This window comes from Danio rerio, chromosome 17 (assembly GCF_052040795.2).
Source record: "Danio rerio strain M-AB ecotype USA chromosome 17, GRCz13ab, whole genome shotgun sequence".
Taxonomy (NCBI): Eukaryota; Metazoa; Chordata; class Actinopteri; order Cypriniformes; family Danionidae; genus Danio; species Danio rerio.
The window spans coordinates 31,618,837-31,644,309 of NC_141037.1; the positions used below are offsets into that span (position 1 = coordinate 31,618,837).

General features: G+C 33.2%; 1 protein-coding gene and 1 long non-coding RNA gene across 16 annotated transcripts in view; one reads left to right on the top strand and one right to left on the bottom strand.

The window, feature by feature from the left end:
• spata17 (spermatogenesis associated 17) overlaps positions 1 to 25,473 on the top strand; it is a 67,602-nt gene that overhangs the window by 36,335 nt on the left and 5,794 nt on the right. For 5 of the 10 annotated variants that reach the window (NM_001142264.1, XM_087289675.1, XM_087289673.1 and 2 more), the window contains 1 exon segment: positions 5,013 to 5,148. In NM_001142264.1, coding sequence (NP_001135736.1) covers positions 5,013 to 5,148 — 136 coding nt within the window. 10 annotated transcript variants of the gene reach the window in all.
• LOC147833110 (uncharacterized) overlaps positions 1 to 25,473 on the bottom strand; it is a 142,073-nt gene that overhangs the window by 23,024 nt on the left and 93,576 nt on the right. The window lies entirely within an intron of this gene.

Consider the following 25,473-nt stretch of genomic DNA (forward strand, 5'->3'; position numbering starts at 1 on the left):
CAGGAGAAGACCTCTAATAAATAATGATCTTGTTCAGAATGGTTCTTTAAGAAAATGACTAAAGAGAGTGTCAAGCAAACTCCAGTTCTGCAAGAAAGTTACACTTTAATTGGTGCAGCAAGTACACTTTTAAAAAAATAAAAAAATGTAAAATTATTTCAATGTACATTACATTAAACTGACTTAAACAACAAGTTCAAACTTTTATAACTTTTTAAAATATATATTTTTATTGTTTTTAGCATAAGACAATAAACAACAACATAAACAGAACAAACAAACAATCAAAAAACGGGAACAACGTCCATTTCACAGTACACAAAGAGTCGGACACAACAAAATACAATATTCTCCAGAAAGCATAAGAGAAAAATATTGAATTAAATATAAAAAAAATAAACAATTTACAGAGAAATGTGGAGGCTCCACAACTCCACATTTGCCAAACCAAACTCAAAGTCAGCATTACTGATGTAAAACATAATTGGCTTTATGATTTTAAAAACAATGTTGTTTAGTTTGTTTGCCATCCCATATCGCATTTCTTCCATGGGCAACACATAACTTAAACTTCTAATCCAGGTTCCAAAGACAGGCATGTGATCTGACTTCCAATTTTTGTAAATTTATTTTCTTTGCTAATATTATACACAAAGATACTGCATGTGTGATATATTTGTCTCCTAAATCTGAGGTGTCTCCAAAAATAGCTAATTTTGGCTCTGGTGACCTTATTCTGCAATGTTCAAGTGTGCTCGTTTTTGCAATTGTTTTAGACCTTTCGATTCCCTTGCCTATGGGAGAAATGATAAGGAAAAAATAAATGGGAGAAAACAATCAAACTACTGGCTCTACAAACAAGTGTTTGCATGACTATATATAATAAGAAAATATCAGTTTGCAACATCAAGCAGCATTACAAGCTGTTTTTAACCTCCAAAAATGAATGGAAGTGAATGAGACCAGAAGTCTTGAGCCAAAAAGATTCAAATGGCTGCGCCCACTCGTATGCTGAGAACAAAGTAAATACTTTTTTTATGGCATGACCAGAATCAGTCTATATGCCTTTAAAGTTTTTACATTTATTGCACAATAAGCATACAATTGGGAAAATCTTATTTAATTGTACTTTTGAATAATGAAGACTGTAGATAATTTTAAACTGGATCAGTCTGTGTCTCGCATTGATAGAACAATCATGAATTTCGGAAAGATAATCTTCCCGTGACTCATCTGATATTTCTGTATTAAGCTCCTCCCACTCTTTCCTAATTTTGTCAGTGTAAACTTATATAACTTAAAAAAATATACATTAATTGTATAATAGCAATTAGCAATTTTTAAAGAGTAAAGGTAACACAGAAAAATGACTTAATTAAAATTAATTGCCTCATTTATACATGAAATATATGTAATGTGAATGAAATATAAATAAGTTAACGTGACTTGTAAAACTAATTTGATTCAACCTAAAAATTTAAACTAACAATTTCTTTGTGTATTACTTTAGACCCCCCCCCTCTCTCTCTCTCTGTTTCAGAAAGCAACCATGCAAAAATCTGAGACAAAATCTTTCAAATGTCTCTTTAGACGATCCCGTCTGTTTTGTTTTACCCTGAATGTGTGCCAGTATTTGTTATATTTTACCAGATGGAGTGATTACGGTTACATTTTCCATTATTTGCCTGTTTTGATTTCATTAAAGAGGACAGGGCTTCACCTGCACTTCTGGTTTCATCATCATAAAAGAGAAAGAACACAACCAAAGCACTGGGAATTAAAACCAATCTTTCTTTGCAGATTGTGTTCACAGAAAATGCCAAGGTTGTTTGGTTGTTTGTTTGTTTTGTGACAAGCCAAGCCAATGCCCAGCGGACGTTTACCCAGCCTCGTGCAGACACCTCTTGTACCGCACTGGATAAATCTTCCTCCAGGCAAAGTGTCTTGGGTACAATTTACAAAATCAACCTCGCTGTAATTAACATCTGGCATTTTTCCTAAGTAACTGCTATTTGCACTGAACGTGTGCCCAGCAAACACGCAGCATGTGCAGAAACGACCACAAGACATCACAACGATTAAGAAGCGATTTGGGTTTGGAAATGATCTGGACTAGAATGAGAAGTGCCTGTGAGGGAGGAATGAGGCGATGTGCTGATGTATAAGTAACATGTGCTTTGCTGTGAATAGAGCAGAGCTTTAGCTCATAGCAGGAGCGTCAGCCAAGACCAGAGGCCAGAAATGAGGCAGACACTGAGATTATACTTATTCATTTACTTTTCGGCTAAGTCCCTTTATTAATCAGGGTTCGCCACAGTGGAATGAACCGCCAACTTTCCAACATATGTTTTACGCAGCGGATGTCCTTGCAGCTGCAACCCATCACTGGCAAATCAACAACACATTCTCATTCGCAACAATTTAGCCTACCCAATTTACCTATACCACATGTCTTTGGACTTGTGGTGGAAACCGCAGCACCCGGAGGAAACCCATGCAAACACAGGGAGAACATGCAAACTCCACACAGAAATGCCAACTGGCCCATTCGAAGCTCTATTTTCACAATTTAATCTCAAAGTTTAAAACGCATGGCACAAAAGCATCAAGGGCATGTCTGAATCCACTTTTGCTATTTTAAAGGTGCAATAAGTGATTGTCTTCAGAAGCATTTGTTGTTGTGCTGGTTGAAAGTCTCTTCACAGTCTAATAGTAATGATTAAAGTAAATGATCTAAATGTATTTATATGTATTTTAATAGTTTGGGTAAGGCATAAAACAAAAAAAAATGTATATCCAATTTAATAGAGTCGGACCGACATATCTCATAATTCCGATGAGTAGCCCAATCTGTCTGTCAGCAAATGCAGATTTGAACAACTGCGCAGCCGTTTGTACGCATCTCCGCCGACCACCGCGCGTTCACGAGAGAGAGCACGTGCGCACGATCGGTAAAAACATGCTGAATCAAAACTTTTTAAAAACCTGAATCAATATTGGAGTTACCTTTACACGCTGGAGAAAGGATGACACCATGTCTGAAGGATTTCTCTGAGACAGGTAGTGTTGTGTTTTAAAACTGTTTTAGCTTTACGCAAAGCTGATGTTACGTTAGATGTTGTGGTTACAAATGGGTTATATCTAACAGAAGTATTGTTCAGCTACTAAAATCTTTCGATAAAAGATTGATAAGACTATTTTCAGTTTCATACGGGACCTTTTACAGCATTGATGATGTAGATTTTAATTAGTTTAAAAACAAAACACATGGAATCCCCGCTATTATGCCTAGTCTCTCCGTATATTGTTTACCATGCAACTCTAAATATTTGCTCAGAAATAGCATGTCAGTTTGGCTTGCACGCCGTCGGACAAGCACTAGTCACTTTTAACACATTAGAGAGGTTTCTTTTGCGGTGCTTGTGTTTTAGGAGGCGTGGCTCTAGACGGCAGGGGAGGGACTGTGATTCAGAGATTTATGCTAAGCTGTTAGCATTGTGGAAGATCACCTACTTCACTTTTAAGGCTGAAAAAAATATGATTTGCGCCCTGGCACATGGTCTAACAGGCTTATTCTCTTTATGAGTTATGGGTGTCTTTTGAGCATAACAAGCATCAAACCAATCAGAGTCTCATCTCCCATTCTCTTTAAGAGTCAGTTGCATCATGCTACGGCGCATTTGTATGGAGCTAATAATATGCCAAAACAATCTGAATTTGAATTGTGTTAATATGAATTATTGACTAAATTTGAATTTTTATATGCTGTTAAAAATTGTTTTCAACTTGAATTTCTTAATTTGAATTTCTTAATTTGAATATCCTTATTTGAATTTCATAACTTGAATATTGAACATCTAAAATTTAAGACAATCAAATTTTTCAACGCTGATTTTTTTAAAGACCTATTTTTAAACTTCAAATATTTTGTGTTCTGAATTTATAGACTGCAAAAATCCAGTTTTATAAATACAGTTTCAAATTTTCAAGATGTAGAAACTCAGAACATAAAATTCAGTATTTTAAAATTCAAAACCAGAAATTCATATTGCGAAATTTAGATTCAGAAAAAAATAGGTCAGAGGTGATAAAAGGGAAGAGCAGTCGAACACAAAAATCTGAAGTGTGAAAAAACTGCTTGAAAAATTCAGTTGTCTCACATTTCAGATGTTCAATATTTAAGGTATGAAATTCAAATGAAGAAATTCAAAATCAAAACAATCTTTAAGAAATTACAATTGTCAATAATTAAAAATGAACACAATTCGAATTCAGCTTGTTTTGGCATATTATTAGCTCCACAGATTTGGTATTTACACAGCGGACTTCGTAAGTGAAAAAACTGAATGCTTTACTAGGTAGAAAACAGTTAAACAAACCATCTGCTGCACGAGGATAAAGAATGAATGAGCCGTCTCTATTTAGCCTCTTTTTCTTTACTTTTTCTCTTTACTTTACTACTTAACTTTCGTGGATAAGGAAACAGTGTTGTGGTAATAAATTATATCCAAACACACGTGGCACACCAGACAGCTGGACAAATCTAAACTTGTTTTTATTAAAACAAATATAAATATGAATTTAATAAATAATACGATTAATAATAACATTACACAAATGCAAATTGTCACGAATGAAACTGAACAATGGAGTTTGTTCTATTATTAAAACCTAAAATGAAAAATGTTTAAAAACAGTTTTAAATAAAATGTTAATTGTTTGATAAAACGTTTTCCTCTGTAGCTAGTAATGCATAGCCATGATTTTACAGTTTAAAAGCTTGCTTTTAAATCACATGGACACCTTATCCATCTTATTAAAGTTGCTCAATCTAAAAGGGTATTTAACAGCTATCAACTATAAATGCTACACAAATGAGTAGTCTAAATTGATTTACCCTACACGTTTCTTATTACTCTTGTGTGCACCACTTACGTGCATCATTGCATATATTACCTAAGAGTTAAGAATGAAACCCTAATTCCCATTTCATTGTATTCCTTACCACACAGTTTCCTTCCATTCTCAAACCCAAGCCGAAATAAGCGGTACGAGGGCCTGATGCACACCTCCACACCCTTTGAGCAGGTGGCATATGGGACCAAGCACTTCCGAGACGAACACAAGGAGCTCCTCCAGGGGAAAAAGGTACACGTCTCGCTAGCATGCACATGTAGAACTGCCAAAACCCATTCAGTGTGCTGGCATGAATTGGGAAAGGGGTCTATGATGGTGGTGGGAGGGAGGGCTGGTGTTCTTTCTGAACCCATGCACCCCCTCCAAAACAACCTCCATGTTGAGCATCGCAAATTTGTCAAATTTGACAGCAATTTAATAAATACCCACAAGTAAATGAGGAGAAAAGGCTTTCTCCCCCCCTCAAAGTCCTCACATTAGGTAATTGACTGTGTCTCTGCTGAAGGCCGTTCATGGATGAGAGTTCTTTATTGGCTCTTACCAGCAGGCACTACCCTCTGCATCCAGCGCAATTGCCCGGAAATACCTCCTCCGGAATGAAATAAATAAGAGAGCCCTACTGCTGACACCGCTCATGTATGCTTGGCTGATACTAGATGTGGCGACTCCGTTCCGCTCTGCCTTTTAATTGTTCTCTCTATGGCATACAATTTTGGATCTCTCCCTCTGTCTCTTTTTTAAGTTAACATTTAAAGTCGGAATTTTCAATCAAAGTATTAAGTCATGAGTTTGACTTTTTGTCATAATTACGATAGGTATGTAGTCGTATTAGTACAGTATGTCATAATTTTGACTTTTAAATCAGATTTTTGATTTGTCATCGTTTCAATGTTTAGTAATAGTTTTTAGTTTTTCAATAGTTTTAAATGTTACATTAAAGTCATTTAATTAAAAACTGTACAGTAACTTAATATAAGTCATTGTTTTGACAGTCATACTTGATTTTGTTTGTCAATTTTAACATTACCTATATCTTGCATCACTTATCGAGTCACCATTTTGAATTATTGAGATTTTTGTCATTATGCATTGTGTCATACTTTAGTCAATATCAAATGCTTGTCCTGCAGTTTTGCCTTTTAAATGATAATTTCAGCATCATCATTTTGACAGAATGACGTTTTTTTCTCATAATGAGTTTTGATTGATGATTTAAGACTTTTTATGATTTTTTTTTTTTATGTACCAAATTCGGTTATACTATTATTTGGGGCTGTGCGATTAATCGAAATCGAATCGCAATTTGAAACACTGCGATTAGCTAATGAAATGTATTTCTATAATTTATTTCCTCTGCCCAGAGCAAATACGTGACCGCCGTCTGTGTGTGATAATCTTACTAGCAATTGAGAGAGCACAACTGAGTGATGAGTGTCTTGTTAAAAAGTCAAGCAACAGCAAACTACAATTTCAGCCAGTGGTTTCAGCCATGTTACTTTGCTGAGTGTTCTGTATATTAATATAATTATAATTTTTTTATATATAATAATAAGCTATTATTTCCCTCATTTGAGTTTAACTTGTTTACAGAAATGTAGAGTCATTTTATTTGTGTTTACTGTTTATAGGGGGTCTCATAGAGTGTCTCATTTCTGAATATTTAAAATGTTTAAGTAAGTTAATATCTTTAAGTTCTTTTGTTAACCAACACTCGCTGCATTTTTGCAGTAAGAAGGTATGATACAGATTATTGAGCTAAAGCTTGACTGCAAAATTAAATCGCAAATCAAGATCGCAATATTTAATATTTTCCCCCAATCGTACAGCCCTACTATTAGTAGTATTTTTAATAATAATAATAAAAATAATTCCTTACATATATTTAGTGCTTTTCTGGACACTCAAAGTGCATTACGCTAATGTAATGCGCTCCTCTTCCACCACCAGTGTGCATCCACCTGGATGATGCGACAGCCGCCATATTGCGCTAGACCGCACACCACACACCAGCTGATTGGTGGAGAGGAGACAAAGTGATGAAGCCGATTATGATATGGGGATGATTAGGAGGCCATGATGGACAGAGGCCAGTGGGCAAATTTGGATAGGATGCCAGGGTTTAACCCCTGCTCTTTTTCGAAGGACATCCTTGGATTTTTACCGACCACAGAGAGTCGGTTTAACAGACCTTGGTTTAACGTCTCATCCAAAAGATGGCACTCACTGAGCAGTCCCCTTGACTATACTGGGGCGTTAGGACTCACACAGACCACAGGTTGAGCGCCCCCTGCTGGTCTCATTAACACCACTGCCGGCAGCAACCTAGTTTTCCCATGTTGTCTCCCTTCCAGGTACTGACTGGGCACAGCCCTGCTTAGCGGGCGACCATGTGAGTGTTGCAGAGAGCTAGCTGCCTACATTTTTTTTATTTTCCATTTAAATGCAATTTTAATTTGAAAGATTTAGTAGATGTGGCAGGGACATCTGAAAGGGAACGGACCCTTTTCACATTTCTGGCTTTCTCAGAAGTGGAAGTCATCATAGTTGTGTAAACTTAGAGCACGGTGAATGGGAGAGTACAACAAATATTTTTATTTACAATTCTATTAACAAAAAAAATAAAAGAAAAACTCCACGATGGTGTTATCAAGACTTTCAGAAAAAGGAAAAAAACTGTGCGAGACTGATAACGATAACCAGAAGAGAGAAAAACATCAAATTTACTCTCAGCCCCACACACTCTGCAGTTCAAATGCCTCACTCAAGCGGGAATTTGTTTTTTGTAATTTGATTCAAAGATGATATAATAGATACAAATGGATATAAATAATCATACACTTTTTAAAAATCTAAATATTTAAAACAATTTATTTAACTACTTATTTTGTACTAAAAAAAGTATTTAAGATGATGATGACCATTAAACGAGTCATAACAGTCTTGTGAAAACCGTCTATAGAAATCATCAGGTCATGGCATGAAATAAAAAAATCAAGTTTCACACCTCGTTTCACCATTTATTCCATCTCTTAATACATCTCAGGTTAAAGATGTGTACTGTACGCTTCTGTTGGATTCTTTTGGAAAGTAGCCCAGCAGGTCTTGATTTATACATGATGGTTTGAGGCTGGTGCTCGTGGCGTCTGACAGTAATGAAGACTCAGCATAACGAGCGTGTCTATGATCAACATAATTGATGTGGCAGAGGACACCATATTAGGGATTATCACTGATCCATAGCTAAACAGGAGGCAAACCCTAAACCCCAGGGGTGATTCCCCTTCCACAAGAGCTTTACCATATACACTACTGTTTAAAAGTTTGTGGTCAGTAACATTTACTTTACTTGTCTATTGAAAAAAATGTAATAAGTAAAAGGTTGTACTGATATGTACATATAAGAGGATGTTCTGATGTTTTATCTTACTTAGCAACCTGTTTTAAATCACATAAAGAAGTTGGCACTTCAGTTATTTTAGAAAAGTAGAACCTTCCCTTTTTTCTTTCTTTTTTTAAAAATATCGCAATTAGATATTTTCCCCATATTGCGCAATCCTACTATTAGTATTTTTCTATTTTCCATTTAAATGCAATTTTGATTTGAAAGATGTAGTAGATGTGGCAGCGACATCTGAAAGAGAATGGACCTTTTCACATTTCTGGTTTTCTCAGTAGCGGAAGTCATCATAGTTGTGTAAAATTAGAGCGCAGTGAATGGGAGAGTACAACAAATATTTTTATTTACAATACTATTTGCTGAAATAATAAAAGAAAAACTCCAAGATGGTGTTATCAAGACTTTCAGTAAAAGGGAAAAAAAAAATGTGAGATTAATTACATTTATCCTATTTGTCTATTGAAAACAAAAATTAAATAAGTAAAAGGATGTACTGATATGTTTTATCTGTTTTAGATCACATAAAGATCAGTTATTTTGGAAGGGTAGAATTTTCTCTTATTTCTTTCTTTCCTTTTCTTAATTCCTTTATATTATTTAATATGAATATTTATATATTCTATTTTAATATTATACATGTAGTTTATAGAACCTAAATGTTTATACATGTGATGGGTTATGTTTGTTTGTTAATAAAAAAGAAAAGGTTCAAATCTATCTGTACAGCACACTCAAAAAAGGACTTTTGCTGCTTATTTAAGCTACTTATTTAATAGTTGAAATAACACAATTCAAGCTTTTTTGGGGACAACTTAATTGCTTTTTGTTCAGTCTACTTAAATTTGTAAAAACCATCAAAGTTGATTTAATTGATTTGTGTTGGGACGTAATGAAGAAACTTTGTGGAACCCAGCATTTTTATTTTATTTTTATTTTTTAGTGAATGTTTCATACACTGTAAAAAAATACAGGGTTTTACTCAACAATTCATTCATGTTGTCCCAACACAAATCGATTAAGTTAACTTAACAAATTGTCAAAAAGTGTTTTGAACATAAAACAATTAAGTTGTCTCAAAAAATCTCAAGAATTGTGTTGTTTCAGCTCATTTTAAATTAGTTTGAACAAACTGCAAAAAAAATGTGTGTGTGTGTGTGTATCTACAGTAACATGTTCAATAAAAACACTCTTGAGAAAAAAAAATAAAGAATCAAGCTGCTTTAGATTTGTTTTTGATCATTTGTAATGTTTACTGAATTGCTAGAATGATTAAAACACGATCATTTGACTAAAAATATATTAAAAAAGAAACAATTTTCTTTAAAAACAATATTTATGTTTAACTAGTATTCAGAAATATAAAAAAACACCTTTCACACTAATGTTATTACTGTCATATTACTTTGGTGAAATATAAGAACACATTGAGATTGATATATTCACATAAAATATGTACGTTTTAGTCATTTGAATGCTCTTTTCCTTTTGCCCTAATATTTATTTAATTTCAAATTACAAAAAATGATGTTAGTTCATTACAACAACCCTGGTTCCCATAATTTTTTTAAACTTAAGCTATCATATGAAAAGGCTTGAAGCTGCAACCAAATACAATTTTGTTCATGCCATTCTTTCATTTGATCTGTTGGCACACGGCAGGCTCATTAACCCTTAACAAAGCTGCCTCGGTGTCTGTAATTAATGCAAGCGGCTCATGTAACGTACGAGCAGCATTTTTGCTTTGAATGGATTATTTTGATGAGTTATCTGGAAGAACCCGCTCATTCTCTTCCACCTCATCATCAAGGAACTCGTCCGCTCCTCTATCGCTGGGTGCGTTTTGCTCATCTAATTTTTTTGTTTGCTTATTTATTAACATGCTTCTCTGAAGAGTACTGTTTGATTAATCAAAATGCATTAGACTTGTAAGAGAGTAATGTACTCCAAAAGATGCCCTCCATTTAACCCGGGTCAGCCAGAGACCCAGACGCCAGAGGCACTGATGTCCCCCTGAGAATTGCAGGCGTTTAAATGATGCCACTCTCCATGGGTTTGATTCAGGTGTTAGATTTATGCAAACTACAGTGAGAATATGAATCGTTGTCTTATACACTGAAAAAAAAAATTCTTTGGATTTACAACATTTTTTAAGGTAAGTGGTGGCAAACTTTTTATGCGCTGGTTTAAAACAAACTAATTAAATTTTGTAATGTTCAACTTAATTTTTTGTTTAAATTGAACCCATATGAATTGCTTGCAACCACTTACCTTAAAGAAAATCCAGTAGTAAATCCAATGAATTATTTTTTTCAGTGTTTAACAAAACACTAGTCATATTTATGTATATATAAATGTTATGTTATTATATTATTTATTATTTTATTTTGTTATGTAATTATTTATCATATTATGAAGTATTTTGAAATTTTCCACAAGTCAATATTGATATTGAAATATTGAAAAAAAAATCATATTAATTAATAATAGATTAATAAAAAGATTGTCACATGAACCTGTGTCTTAAAAAAATGTCTGCCATGGAGTATTTTTAAAATATTTTAATGTTTATTTTTTATGTAAATATGCATTCATTTTATGTAAATATAATTTGATGCAAATATAACAATATTAATAATTAATTTATTGTATTTATAAATAAAAAATGTCAATGAAATCGTTTAATAAGGTTGAAAATATAAATCGCAGTCTCATATAAAAAACACACTGTCTGCCAATGAGTACATTTTACATAGAGGAATTTTCGGATTCATTGTAAGTAAATATTATGAATTGTAGATTACAGATTATCAATAATAAAAATATTATTATGTTTAGGTTATTAAAATCTTCCTGTAAAAGAGAAAACATGCATTTCGTGCTAGATATGATACAGATATGTTATGTGGAGAAGATCTCTAATTTCTCTCCGGAAAAGCTTGGTCCCTTGATGACGGTCCTGCGCTTTGAAATATAAATTGATTCTAAAGAGGAAATTAGATGGCACTTATTACACTGTCTAACTAGTAACCCAGTGTCATTTGTCTGTGGTTTGATAAATGTTTCACATTTGCCTACCTCTGACGCTCACCGATGAGAAATACGTTGCATGCGACTCTTTTTTTTTTTTTTTCAAAAAAATAAATCTCCTAAGCTGCTCACTTTTTTCCCTTGCATTGACTCGCATGAAGATAATGATGGATATGGTAATTTCCAAGTGCATCTCTGATTTAATTATAGCCATTCTCTTTTTCCTTTCTTTTCTATTCATTTGTTCACCCCACACCTTGAGATGTGTTATTTCTCAGATTAACATGTCTTAACCTGAAAGCAGTGCTTGGTGATTTATCTCAATTGTGGAGATAAAAGGAAGTGATGCAGGAAGGATTACAGAGGCTTCAGACACGCTTAGATACATAACTAATGAACTTTGCCTCTGATATTTGAATCTAGGCTCTTCTTTTATAAAGGCCTTTTGAGGTCCTTTTTCTCCCCTTTAAGCACAGAAGCCAATTTAAAACTAAACTTTTGTCCCCTAACTAGGCAAACTTAAAAATTATGCCATGTGTCCACCAAAGCATTTTATCCTGAGGCAAGTTGTTTTGAACATACACTCACCGGCCACTTTAATAGGTATACAAAATTTCTAATAAGCCAATCACATGAATGCAACTCAATGCATTTTGGCATGTAGACATGATCAAGTCGATCATGAGGCGATCTTGAGGCGGATGGGCTACAGCAGCAGTAGACCACACCGGGTGCCACTCCTGTCAGCTAAGAACAGGAAACTGAGGCTACAATTTGCACAGGCTCACCAAAATTGGACAATAGAAGATTGAAAAAACGTTGCCTGGTCTGATGAGTTTCCATTTCTGCTGCGACATTCAGATGGTAGGATCAGAATTTTGCGTCAACAACTTGAAAGCATGGATCCATCCTGCCTTGCATCAATGGTTCAGGCTACTGGTGGTGGTGTAATGGTGAGGGGGGTATTATTTTGGCACACTTTGAGCCTGTTAGTACCAATTGAGCATTGTGTTAACACAGCCAACCTGAGTATTGTTGCTGCCCATGTCCATCCCTTTATGACCACATCTTCTGATGGGTACTTACAGCAGGATGACGCACCAAGTCATAAAGCGCGAATCCTTTCAGACTGGTTTCTTGAACATGACAATGAGTTCACTGTACTTAAATGGCCTCTACAGTCACCAGATCTCAATTCAATAGAGCACCTCTGGGATGTGGTGTAACGGGAAATTCACATCATGGAAATCATCTTGTCAATATAGACCAAAATCTCTGAGGACTATTTCCAGTGCCTTGTTAAATCTATACCACAAATGATTAAGGCAGTTCTGTAGGCAAAAGTGGTACCTGGTACTAGTAACGTGTACCTAATAAAGTGGCCGGTGAGTGTATATATAGTTAAAAAAATGTTCCAATTTACATTTGAATGTGATTTCATCACTGTCATGATTGAGCCTGCTGTCTAATCACAGTGGAGGAGGGATGTGACAAACGCTACTCTAAAAGACGTGATATTGAAATGATTTTGCTTTATACTGTGCTGGTGTTTTTTTAGTCGAAGATGAACTGGTATCTGCTCTGTGAACTGGTATGTTATTGCAGGTATTCTGTGTCATAAACTAAAGCTATATTCTAACAAGAAAATACACTCTAAAAACTGTAAAATTCAATCAATGTGTTCAAAAAAATGTTTTATATCAGGGGATTTCAAAGTCTCAATTCAAAGGTCCAAATCAGAATTTTCATCAATGTCAAAAGTGTGGAAAAATTTGTTTAAAACAAAATCTGTTTTTAATAAAGATGCAAATACATAAATGAGCTGTTTAAAAAATGATGTGTCTTTTGCATTTACAAAAACATTGAGAATAAATGCAAAACACAATGACAAGGAACACTTAACTTTCTTTTAAAAACTTGAATTTTTAAAAATAAAATTAATACAGTCGATTCATTCTGCTGTGGTGACTAAGCCGAAGGAAAATTAATGAATTATTAATGAATAAAAACATACATTTTTATGACAATAACACAACCACAGGAAGGCAAACGTAACATGGTGCAAAATACAGAATTTCACATTAATGTGAAAAATGGCACTGTCTGTATTCCATCAGTCTCATTACAAATCAAACAAAAAAGGTTTTTGCTGAATTGGAGAAAAAGTGAATGCATACATCTCTGTTCAATCATCTTTGAAAACTATTTTCTTCATCAACTTTTCTTTCCTGAAAACTGACATCCTTACCCATTCAAATGTTTACTGCGATGAGGAGTGTCACCTGGTCACTACAAACATAATACGCTGACTGTATGTGATGACAAATACGTCACACAAAAAAAGCCACACTTTATTTTGATGGTCCGTTTGTTGAATTTAAGTTTCACTGCATCTACATGCCAACTAATTCTCATTAGATTATAAGTAGACTGTTCGGTTGGGATTAGGGTTGGGGTTAGTGTAAGTTAACATGTACTTGCAAAGTTTCTTATAGTCAGTTAAATGCCAATTGATATAAAGCAGATACTCTACTAATAATCAAATGGACCATCAAAATAAAGTGTTACCAGATAAACTTTAAATATCGCCTTTAGTTTAATTTCAGACCATTGTCTCAAAAACATTAAAAACTAATACAAGGTGTTACTAAGATGACAATTTAAAATGCATTTATCAAAGCCAAACATGTGATCCCTAACACAATTACTGCATTTAGAAGTATTACATTTTAAAATCATAAATTTTTTTAAAATGTTACCATTTAAATTGAAGAAGTGGCATTTACTTTGAACATTTTAATTGGTATTGTTCTTTTATCCTTTTCACTGACCAAACTGAAATTCTCAGTTTAAAGTTTTAAATATAAATAGATTCATTACAAATACACAGGAGCAGAATATGTTTGGCATTTCCAAGCTATGCAGAATGTATGGAAGCACTATTTAATTCAGTACATATAAAATGCCTGCTATTTAAGGCAGTGAGCTCATTTGATTAAAGATATTCTTAAAATATAATGTGCATTTTAAAACAAATAAATAAATAAAAAAAGAACAAATTGAGGTTAAAATAACATTAGTCCATGATTCTCTGAAATAAATATCAGAATTTACACTGTTGGTCAGTTTTAGTTAACTGAAATCTACAAGTGAGTGTAAAAAATGTGCTTTAAATTTCTGATTCTAATTCTCGTAGCTGAAGCAGCTTCTTTAAATAGAATGAATAAAAACAAGCATTGCATTGATGTGAGATTTTTCAGATGTGAAGTGACGATTCTCAGCGGTGTGTTATCAGGCAAGTTGTGGATCAGAAGTGATGCGGACAGACAGAAAGGCACAGGGTCTGTGCTTTTCCCTCTCCTCTGTAATTAGTGAATTAGTTAATCGCCCCTTGACAAGGATGACCCTTCATCAGGCTGTTCGCCGGCCACTGACTAGCCGGCCCAGCCATCTGATTTTGCATCATCACCAGCGATTCGAACAAATTGAAGCACCCGGGCTAATTACAGCGGCTAATAAAGTGCAGGCAGTGCCATTGCCTCGGTGCAAAAGCCTCTCCTTCGCCTTGCATTAGACTTTCATCAATCATGTTTTCAAACTGATAGATCTTAGTGCCCGAATACCAGCACACAGCTTACATTTATTTTCTCTCTCTTCTATTTTAATGTTGGCTCAGTAATTGCTTTTCCAAAAGACCCCCATCTCTATTGTCCCCCCCAACCTAGAAATATTGCCTTTAAGCATAACTAGAGCAGAATTTTTTTTTTTTTTTAATTATTGTTGTAGGCAACTGGAATATTTAGCCTAAAATGATGCTTTGTTAGCGGCTGCTCTTGTTAATCACTGGCAGAATAATGCATCACCGTGATGTGTGTGATATATGAGGTGTGTTTAAATGCGAATGATATTCATAATGAGCAATAAATAAGTGATATAAAAGTAGGACAACCTGCTTTTGACTCCAGGATAGGAAATGGCATGTGAGTGTTTCTATTACACATGCACACACAAATACACGGACACACATACTCATATCCCAGACCGGACTACATTAGTGACCAGGAGCCTCTGGGTGATTCACTATATCCCATTTTATAGGGATATAAAATCCCTCGGCCCCTTCATTTGCTACGCAATAAACAATTCGTCTGACAAGGCTCTCACTTTCTTTCTTACATATGTATCAATTAACTTCACTTCTACTATTATGTCAGTATTTCCATTTTTATCATCATTCATGTTATAAGGTAAACAAATGTAATGTGTTGCAATTGATTTAATGGCCTTTGCTTTAAATGTTTAGAGAAAATCATTCAGCAGCAAATGAATTTGATTGAACATTTGAGTTATGGATGGTTCTCAAAGGATTGTGTGCTGTAATGAAAATATTATTTGATTAATATACATTTGATTTTAATTGATATTTCATTCATGTTTTAATTATTTTTCAAATTGTCTCAGCAATTTGTTTCTAAATGATTTGTTATAGTAGTTTTTGCACATACAGAATATACAGTACAGATATATATATATATATATAATTAAGCTCTCAGAAATTTCGTTTTTCGACTGAAGACAGAACCACTGTTGTCCAATGACTTGCCTTATTAACGGAAATTACCAAGTTAACCTAATTAACCAGAAAACCAGCATCTTGCTGAATAACTAGTAAAATATTATGTACTCTTATCATGTCAAAGACAAAATAAATGAGTTATTATAAAAATGCTGTTAAATATCACCTGGGAAATAGTTGTACAAGGGCCAATAATGTTGTCTTCGTAAATTTATATATATATATATATATATATATATATATATATATATATATATATATATATATATATATATATATATATATATATATATATATATATATATTATTTATTATATTATTTGTTTTTATTTATTTATTTATTTACTCAACAAAAACATAAAATCTGAAGAAGAAAAAACTACTTTTAATAATGAAAAATTAACTGCAGTATCTATTCAGTAGTTTGAAATGATATATATCAGGTTAACACTACTCCAAACATGGAAGCAAATAATGAGACTTTTGTTGAAGATTATCAAAACAAAACAAACAAAAAGATTGTGTGCAATAACTTGCACAGATTATTCACCTTAAGAAAAGCATTGTGTGCCAATAAAATAAAGACAAAATTTTGATTTCAAGTGGACTTCACTTGACACATAATTTCAAAACATTTAAATAGAATAATAATAATAACAATGATAACATTAATAATAATGGCAACCTATTTTTTTTTTAAAAAACAATCCCCACTATTATCAACTGGCTTATTACCTAGTTATTATTAAAATGTTGGCTGTTTGGCTAAGAGATCTTATTCTACATCCCAGTCCTACACTGTAAAAAAAAATCAGCTGGGATGCAGGAAAAAAAAAACAACTAAAATAACGGCCGTTAAATTACAGAAATTTGCCGTAAAATAACAGACGTTAAATTAGAGACATTTACAAATATTACAGAAATATCCGGTAAATTTCTGTCATTTAACATCTGTAATTTTTTTTTTTTTCGTAAAATAAGATTTTATTTAGTGTGCCAAATAACTAAATCCAACTACATTCCTAACCATCAATACGCAGAAAACTTTTACCAGCAAAAAGGTTTATTAAACTAAGTCTTATGGCTACTTGATAGCCAGAATTGTAACATATCTCTCAAAAAATATATATAAACCATAATAATGGAATGTATTATAAAACGAATAGAACGAAATATAAAAAAATAGTATATACTCAGTGCTGTTAAAATACTGAGTATAACATCACTTTTATGCAAATAAAGGAATACACGTCTCATCTGAAAAGAAATAATAATAACATACATTAGAAACTGAAATTGATATGATTTCCAAGCTCAGCTGTAATTTCCTCTATATGTTTATTCAGATAAGAGCCATATTCCTCTGACAATCTGAAAACAGACTCTTGTGAATTTGATCTGTGCTTTGGCTCATGCAGCTACTTGAAAGCTATTGGAGTTTTTGCATAGCATGAACCAAACTTATTTTTCCCTTCACAGTGTGATTGAATTAATGAAAGCAGAATTACTGTACGTTAGCTTCCAAGGACAGGGATTTGTGTTCACGTCCCAATTATATGAGACTGTTACAGGTAATAACGTGCTTCCGTCCACAGAAATCTCATTTAGATGACATGCTCTGAATCTCTTCAATAGAGACTGAAGGATTACTTTAGCCACACAACATTACATAATTACTAGAAACCTGCATGATTCTGGTATTGTCAGTTAATCTTGTTGAAATTGGCTGTGTGTGTTTGTGTGTGCTTGCCGATTAAGAGTCGTATTGGGGTCATGTAACTTGAAATAACTTGATTGTATCAAGTTTATGATTTGCAGTGACTTAATTGTCAGATTTACAGATTTCGGAACAGTGTGAAATCACATTAGGGGTTTAAATAATGCATTCTTTTGATAAAGTGTAGATCTTAAGGTTGTTTATTAAAGTGTGTTGATTTGATTAAATGCTTCATGGCTTAAAATAATAAGATAAAGCTTATATTCTCTCTGAAAGACTGGATTGAAATCCAAAAAAATATAAATATTAAAGATATACACGTAAATATGCTGTACATATAATACATGTATGTGTACGTGGTTATGGGGAAAATTAAGAAACTACTTAGAAGGCATCCCTTTTTCTGCATTTACGATTAATAGTTATGTGTTTGAATATAACATATTTTTTGGTATATTCTGTACAAAAGTGGTTCCTAAAAGTGGGGGTCGCAGGACAATGACAAGGGGTTGCTTAGTGATTTCCAAAAGTCAAATAAATTTTATTAAACTAATTACCATATTTTATCCATAACCCACAAGATAAAAATAGTAGTTAATAGTTACATAAAAACAACATGCACATGTACAGCTTTTTTTTCATAGAATTGGTAGATTAGCAACACAGCAAAAGCATCAGATCAGTTGATTTTATAGCACCAGATTAAACTTTCTGACAAATTTATGGCAATCAAATACATAAAAAAATAAAGAAATAAATACAGGCCACAACTAAATATTGAGAATGATTTCTGAGTGGCGGCCTCTAAAATTAAACCAACAATAGGCTTGTGCTGAAAACATTGTGCCCACCAGTATCTTTAGGTGAGGTTAATATTAAATTAAACAAATTAATAAATTACTATTAAAATGATATGGTTGTTAGACTGTTTTTTTTTTTGTGTTGTCAATATGTTTGTGTTTATATAGGCATATTGTTGTGTGCACTGCGTTTATATATTTATATTTTACACAGAAATTTAGTGGTCGAGATTCAATGACTGTTATTTTGGGGGTCGTGGGCTGAAAGTTTTGTAACACCTACTGTAAACAGCTGATGATAATTTTACAAATTTATTATGAAATGATTATGAGAAGTTTTGGCCTAAAAAAACTATATATATATAAAAACTATATATATATATATTTATTTGACATGTTTACATATAATTTTAGACCACACTATATCAATGTTTTAACTTAAGAAGACTCAAAAATGCATCATTCGGTGCAATAACACAGATTTTTGACCGAATATCATTTTCTGTGGACAAAAAAATAAATAATTAATAATAATAATAATAATAATAATAATAATAATAATAATAATAATAATGCACTCACAATTTTTAGTTGTTTACAAATTTGGAATATATGTTAACAAAGCTTCCTAGAATAAAACAAATATTACATTTTACACATACAGTGCTCAGTATATATAATTACACCCCTCACAAATGTGTCTATTAAATTCATATTTTTAATAGGAAGCTATGCAATATTAAATTTGTGCATATACATTAGATTAGTCAGTGCTGAAGCCAAATTTGAAGCTTATCTAACAAAATAACGTATGATATTGGTCCAAAAACTAGTATACTCAAATGTATATGTTATAGAAAAATATTAAATACAAATTTAAAGAGCACTGTACCTAATAAATATATTATATTTAATAACATGCATGTAGATTTTTTTTCCTTTTACGCAAGTTAGAAACCTTTTCCTTTTGGAAAAAAAGGAATTGCATGTTATTCAAGAAATAAAATTAAATATTTCAGTTTAATTAGGCTGATTCCAAAATAGCTGACTTAGATCCTGATCAATGTTGTTGTGAACAGTTTTTAGCATATAAATAAATCTGTTTTTGAGAAGAAAAGCTTTTTAATAGTATGCTAGCCTACCGCTACATTTTGTTTTCTGTTTGTACCACTCGTTAAAATCAAATAACATTACAAAGGTAAACTAAAATGTTGTCAGTCAACAAAAACTTCAAATAAATCAGTCAAAAGCACAAAAAAGGGTACGATTAATGCCCCTACGAATGAATCAGGCCTAACCACGTATGAAAAAGTCCTCTGCCATTTCCCTCCCGGCCTGTATAGAGCTGTGCAGTGGGAATTACGCCGTCAACTTCTCACTAGCTAAAATAATGTAAACTCATTCCGGCTGAGGCCCAGCTAAGATGTCAGCGTGTATGAATGCGAAAAGTGCATTGGACGCATTAGGACTTGACAGGGGCCCTTCTTGAAATAAGTGAAATTAATGGAGCTCTTTTCATGTACGACAAGGCCGCGGCACCCCTTTCAGCCTGCTTACAGTCAGAGAAAAGTCAATACTTTTTTATTACTCCACGCTGACCTACCTTCTGCACTACAAGAGCTAGCTGTGCTAATTGGTTTCAGTTGTGAGAGGATAAAAAAAAATAGAAAAGCTTCATTCCGAAGAACATTGGAGCAAATAAATCAATCTCATATTTTTTTTATTTTACTTTTTTTTTTATCCCTTGTCTGTTTTTATTGGGTAATGTTGGCGAGAGAGGCAACAAATGCTTGGTTAAAATATGGGTTCCATGGGCTAAAAAGTGTGTAAGTGGCCTGAGTGCTTATCTGAAGTCTGCTGCTGTTATGTACTGTAGCTGTTAAATGAAACACAGGCTGGGGTGAAAGATAAAGAACACGGACTACAGCTATTTTAAGAGAACAGGTTGACGTGACAAATAAGAGCATCTGGTAGAGGAGAGATTCATTTCATACATTCAAAAGGACTTGAGGGCACTTTAGAAATGCGTACAGATGACTGCAATTAAGGCCTTTTGTTCATGTTTGAACGTAAAGGTCGCTTTATGCAGAAATGTAAGAATTACAAATGCATGATCAATTAAAGCTAGAATAAATATTATAAATGCAATAAATAACAGCATTCAGATTAATAGCATTAAATAGCTTTTTTTGCAGAATGATTATAGTTACTTCACATTTGAATCTTTTAGTTACTTCACATTTGAATCTTTTAGTAATTACTTTGGTTTTTATCTTGGAATTTAGCTTTATTTCCTTTTTTGTTGTATGTGTTTTAAACTTAATATGAAATTTATGCTGTTTTGGCATATATAAAATAATTGTGTGTATAATTGTATTACATTTTAATGTTAGTTTTACATTAAATGAAAAACTAATCGAAATGAATAGGAGAAATATGTCATTATAGAAACCCACAGACTTTTTTTTCTCTTGCACTCCTCACTGTTTACAGTACTTCAATTGGCAACAATTAAATATGATTTATGGCTTTTGTTTTAGTTAACATGTCACTGATAACAATGGGGTATATCCACACACACACAGACTTTTAAATTCAGTCCGCCAGCCCCAGGGCTTCCGGTTAATTGTCATCCGGTACAAAATCGGCGTGTTTAAGATCTGATTTATTTTTTTTAAACCTGCGATCTTTACTGCCTGGCTAAGATACGATATAAAGTGGGTATCAGACCAAACAAGAAGAACTGCATTAAATTATATTTTTTTGCGTCAAGTGATTAAATTATGGAAATTAGTTTTACTCCAGTATTTTTAGTGGATTTTCTGCACTAGCCTGTCGCTAATGATGGCGCCTGCGTTTAAACTGTCGTGTATCTCTTTTTTACGTTTTTACAACTAAATGGATGCTTGAGTCTATTTAACTGATTATATTTGAATTACATTTCGAAATCGATTCTGTATAAGGAACCTCATGAAATAAAAAAATAGTCATATAAAGCTCTAACTGGGAGTTCATCATTGGCTGAAAAACACTAGCTGTGTGTATACCCTATTTACATTGTATTTCTGATTGCCTGAAACTATCTGCTATTAGTTATAGATCTAATTGATCTAATTTTTAATAATACTGTTTTTTTTTTTGTTTTTTGCTTTTTTATGATAATGCATGCAGACTGTAGTTTTTTCCATGAGGGACTAATTTGTTTGTTTAAAATATGGTTTAGTAATGTGTGCATTCACTATTTGTTTACTTTATTTACATTTTGTTTTGGCTGTTTTTTCTTTGGTCAGAATTTAATTGATTCTATTAATGTGTTTATTAACGTAAACTAAGATTGAGCATTAATTGTACAGCATCTGTTAATCATATTTGCCTTGCCTTGCCCTGCCTTCAACATTACTAATGCATTAATAATGTAACATTGTTAACATTAGTTCATGTACTGTGAAATAACAAGAACTTAGAAGAAGTCTTATTTGTTTTATTTTGGCCAGAATAAAAGCAGTTTCAATTATTATTATTATTATTTTCATTTTAGGTCAAAATTAATAGCCCCTTTAAGCTACTTTTTTCCCGATATCTACAGAACAAACCATCGTTATACAATGACTTGCCTAATTACCCTAACCTGCCTAGTTAACCTAATTAATCTAGTTAAGCCTTTAAACGTCACTCTAAGCTGTATAGAAGTGTCTTGAAAAATATCTAGTCAAATATTATTTACTGTCATCATGGAAAAGATAAAATAAATCAGTTATCAGAAATTACAGTAGTTTTATTACCATTATGTTTAGAAATCTGTTGAAAAAATCTCTCTGTTAAACAGAAATTGTGGAAAAAAATAAACAGGGGTGCTAATAATTCTGACTTCAACTGTATGTAGACAGACATTCTTTCATTTAAATAATATTGTCTTATTATACTGTGCTTAATAGTAATATCTGTTTATAAAAAAATGTATCACACAGTCAAACCAATTCACATCAATTCACATATTATTTTTCTTCTGTAACATGAACCCTATGAGAAATTCCAGCGTGATGGATGTGACATTTGGAGTAAAATCTCAAAAGATAAACTCACAAAGAAAGTATATTTTAACAATATATTGAAACATCTGCTTATATTTTCCAAAACAACTAAGCACAGAGTTATGGGAGCAAAAAAAATGACAATCTGTAAACATTTCTTTTATTTTAAATAAGGAAAATAAACATGCTTTATGGATGTGACCAAAAAAGTTTGCGAGTTTACAGGATACAACATATTTTGTAGAAATTCTGTGAGTTAAACTGCACAACCCAAAAGAAACAATGCTAATCAAAAAAATAAGAGTTGGCTTACTTAAGAACAAACATGATTAGTTTGAATTTGTTTAACATTTTTTTGCATTTATGAGGAAAAAAGCTCAGTAATGTTTGTGACATCTCTCCATTATGGATGTGACGTCTTTCCATTATGGAAAGACATGTGTAATGGGCACTTGGTATATAAAATTTAATAGTTTTAAAACATTAATTGAGATATTTTTGAGTATTTTTAAAGCACTGTAAAGTACTTGGTTACACAAAAAATGCAGAAACGGTTTCAATATTTTGGCAAAAACATACTTTTTCCATGGCAAGGTTGACATTTGCATGGAATTGCTCCTATAATTAAATCCAGTAATAATTGTATTTAAATTGTGGGTTTATGGACTGATTCTGCAACCCGGATTTCCTTTCCATGAGTTCCTTTCCATTCTATGAAATCTGTCGTTTAAACATCTCCTTCCTCATGTTCATGGTTTTGATTGACTCTTTCTTGCTAGCTCAACTAATCTCACCTCACCTTTTACTGCTAGTTTAACTAATCTCAAACAAGTTCCAGCTCTTCTCATTCTCAACCATCTCCACTCCAATAGTCACCTTATTTACTGTCCACGACTGAGCCTTATGGAAAAAACACGAATCAGAGTTTTAGCCAGAAATCAGAATTTCTGCCATCTACCCAGAATGTTGTGAATGAACATGTTTTCCACTTTGGAGACGGTGTCCTTTTTGCATTTCTTGCGTGGCTGTTGGAGTTAGTGCTGTTTACAAGGACAGCTCGCTGCAGCGTTTCCCCAGGCCAAGACACACAGATGATTGTCATGATGGCGGACGCTGACTGACAGAGAGATCACATGCATGCCTGCCGGAGGGAAACACTCAGCGCCCCAGTCTGTGACATTAGTTTGTCCTTGCTCAACTTCAGCTTTTTTTAGTCTTACAAAAATGAAATATATAATTAAATCGCCTTCCTTTCCCTCTCCCTATTCTTACTTCAGCCCGTTATTTCCATCTTGTATTAGACATTGGTGGCGTGTTTTGGACCAGGTCAGCCTCTAGGGGGGGTCACTGAGAGCCAGTGTGCTTTTAGAGTTGCTTCAAGACACCGTGTGGCTGCTGCAGCATCTAGGCCACTAGCAAAAGCTGAAACCAGTCCAACTAAAAATATCTGACGCAGATATTTTGTGCAGTGCTGCAAAAAAAGAGGGCAGGATTTGTTGTGGCTCGTGTATTCATCATTAACTGGCTGACTGGGAGAATGTATTATAGCAGTGATGAAAAGCCAATGCTAGTCACAGCAGGTACTGGGAGGTTAGCGTGGTCGGTCAGGTATTGTGGATGAGAGTTTTTGTGTGGCTGAGAGTGTGTGTGTGTAGTCATATTAATCACCTTTTAAACTTGAATTGAAGTGGAGAATGAATGATATTAGCTTGCAATAATGTTGGCAATATAATTGAAGTAAAACACTGTACATTTGGTAAACCGTATGACCGCTTAGTATATACTGTAAAACTTAACGGTACTTTTACGGTACTTGATAAATGTGTTTGGAAATAAAATGACTTTGTTATGTTACGTTATGGACTGGCCATCTGTCCACACTTTAGCATTCCTGTGACCCTGTGTTGGTTTTATTATTGTGTTTTAAATTGTGCTTAGCTTTGCAAAGATTCTACATATAAAGTATGATTTCAATATGACAACATCTAACTCTGATAAACCGATTTTCCCCTAATGCAATCTATTATTCTCTCTCTCTTTCTGTATATATATATATATATATATATATATATATATATATATATATATATATATATATATATATATATATATATATAAATAAATAATCGCACCAAAACGTATTAAAGGGTAAGTGAATTATAACAGAGTGAACTTTTCTGTAACCGTAGTAGTGATGTGCGCTGTTTATTTAACTCTTTAAGGTTACATGCTGACTGACTAACGTGATGCGTGAGGCCAGCAAACACGACGTATAGCCGTTTCACTTTACTTCAGGACACATTAACACTGTGTATGTCTATTGAAGACATTCATATATATTCCTAGCAAATCTAATAAATGTTGAAGACATAGTCATTACATAAACGCACTAAATCGCACTTCAGTAGTGTTTTTTTGAGAGCGCACAAGAAGATCTGCGCTTGAGTGGCGTATATTTGAGAGGGCGTTCAAAAATTTTTGTGCACGAGCAGAAAAATTGGTGCGTAAGCAGAGATTCGCATGCTGTGGGCTATTACATAAATGTGATCTCAAATTGTAATACTGCGCTCACGACATTAGTTAATATAAAATAACGCTGATCTGGTCAATCTGAGTAAAAAAGGCCTGCCGCCACAGCTGTAAAAAATCCTAGAAGAAACACTGTATATACAGTATATATATATATATATATATATATATATATATATATATATATATATATATATATATATATATATTAGTGCTGTCAAAATTAGTGCGTTAATGGATGCGATTAATTTGAAATAATTAACGTGTTAAAAAAATTAACGCAGTTGTAGTTTTTCTTTTGTTTTTTTGTTTTTACTTCCTGTTGTGGTCGACGTGTGTTTAACTTGCAAAGAAATATGGATAAGACCAAGGAAGCACTTTTTGAAGGCAAGATTCAGTATAAAACAATTAATGTTGCTTCACCAGGCTCTCCAGAGTTTCATGCAATTTCGGGTTTCATTTTTAACTTTCGACTTCTG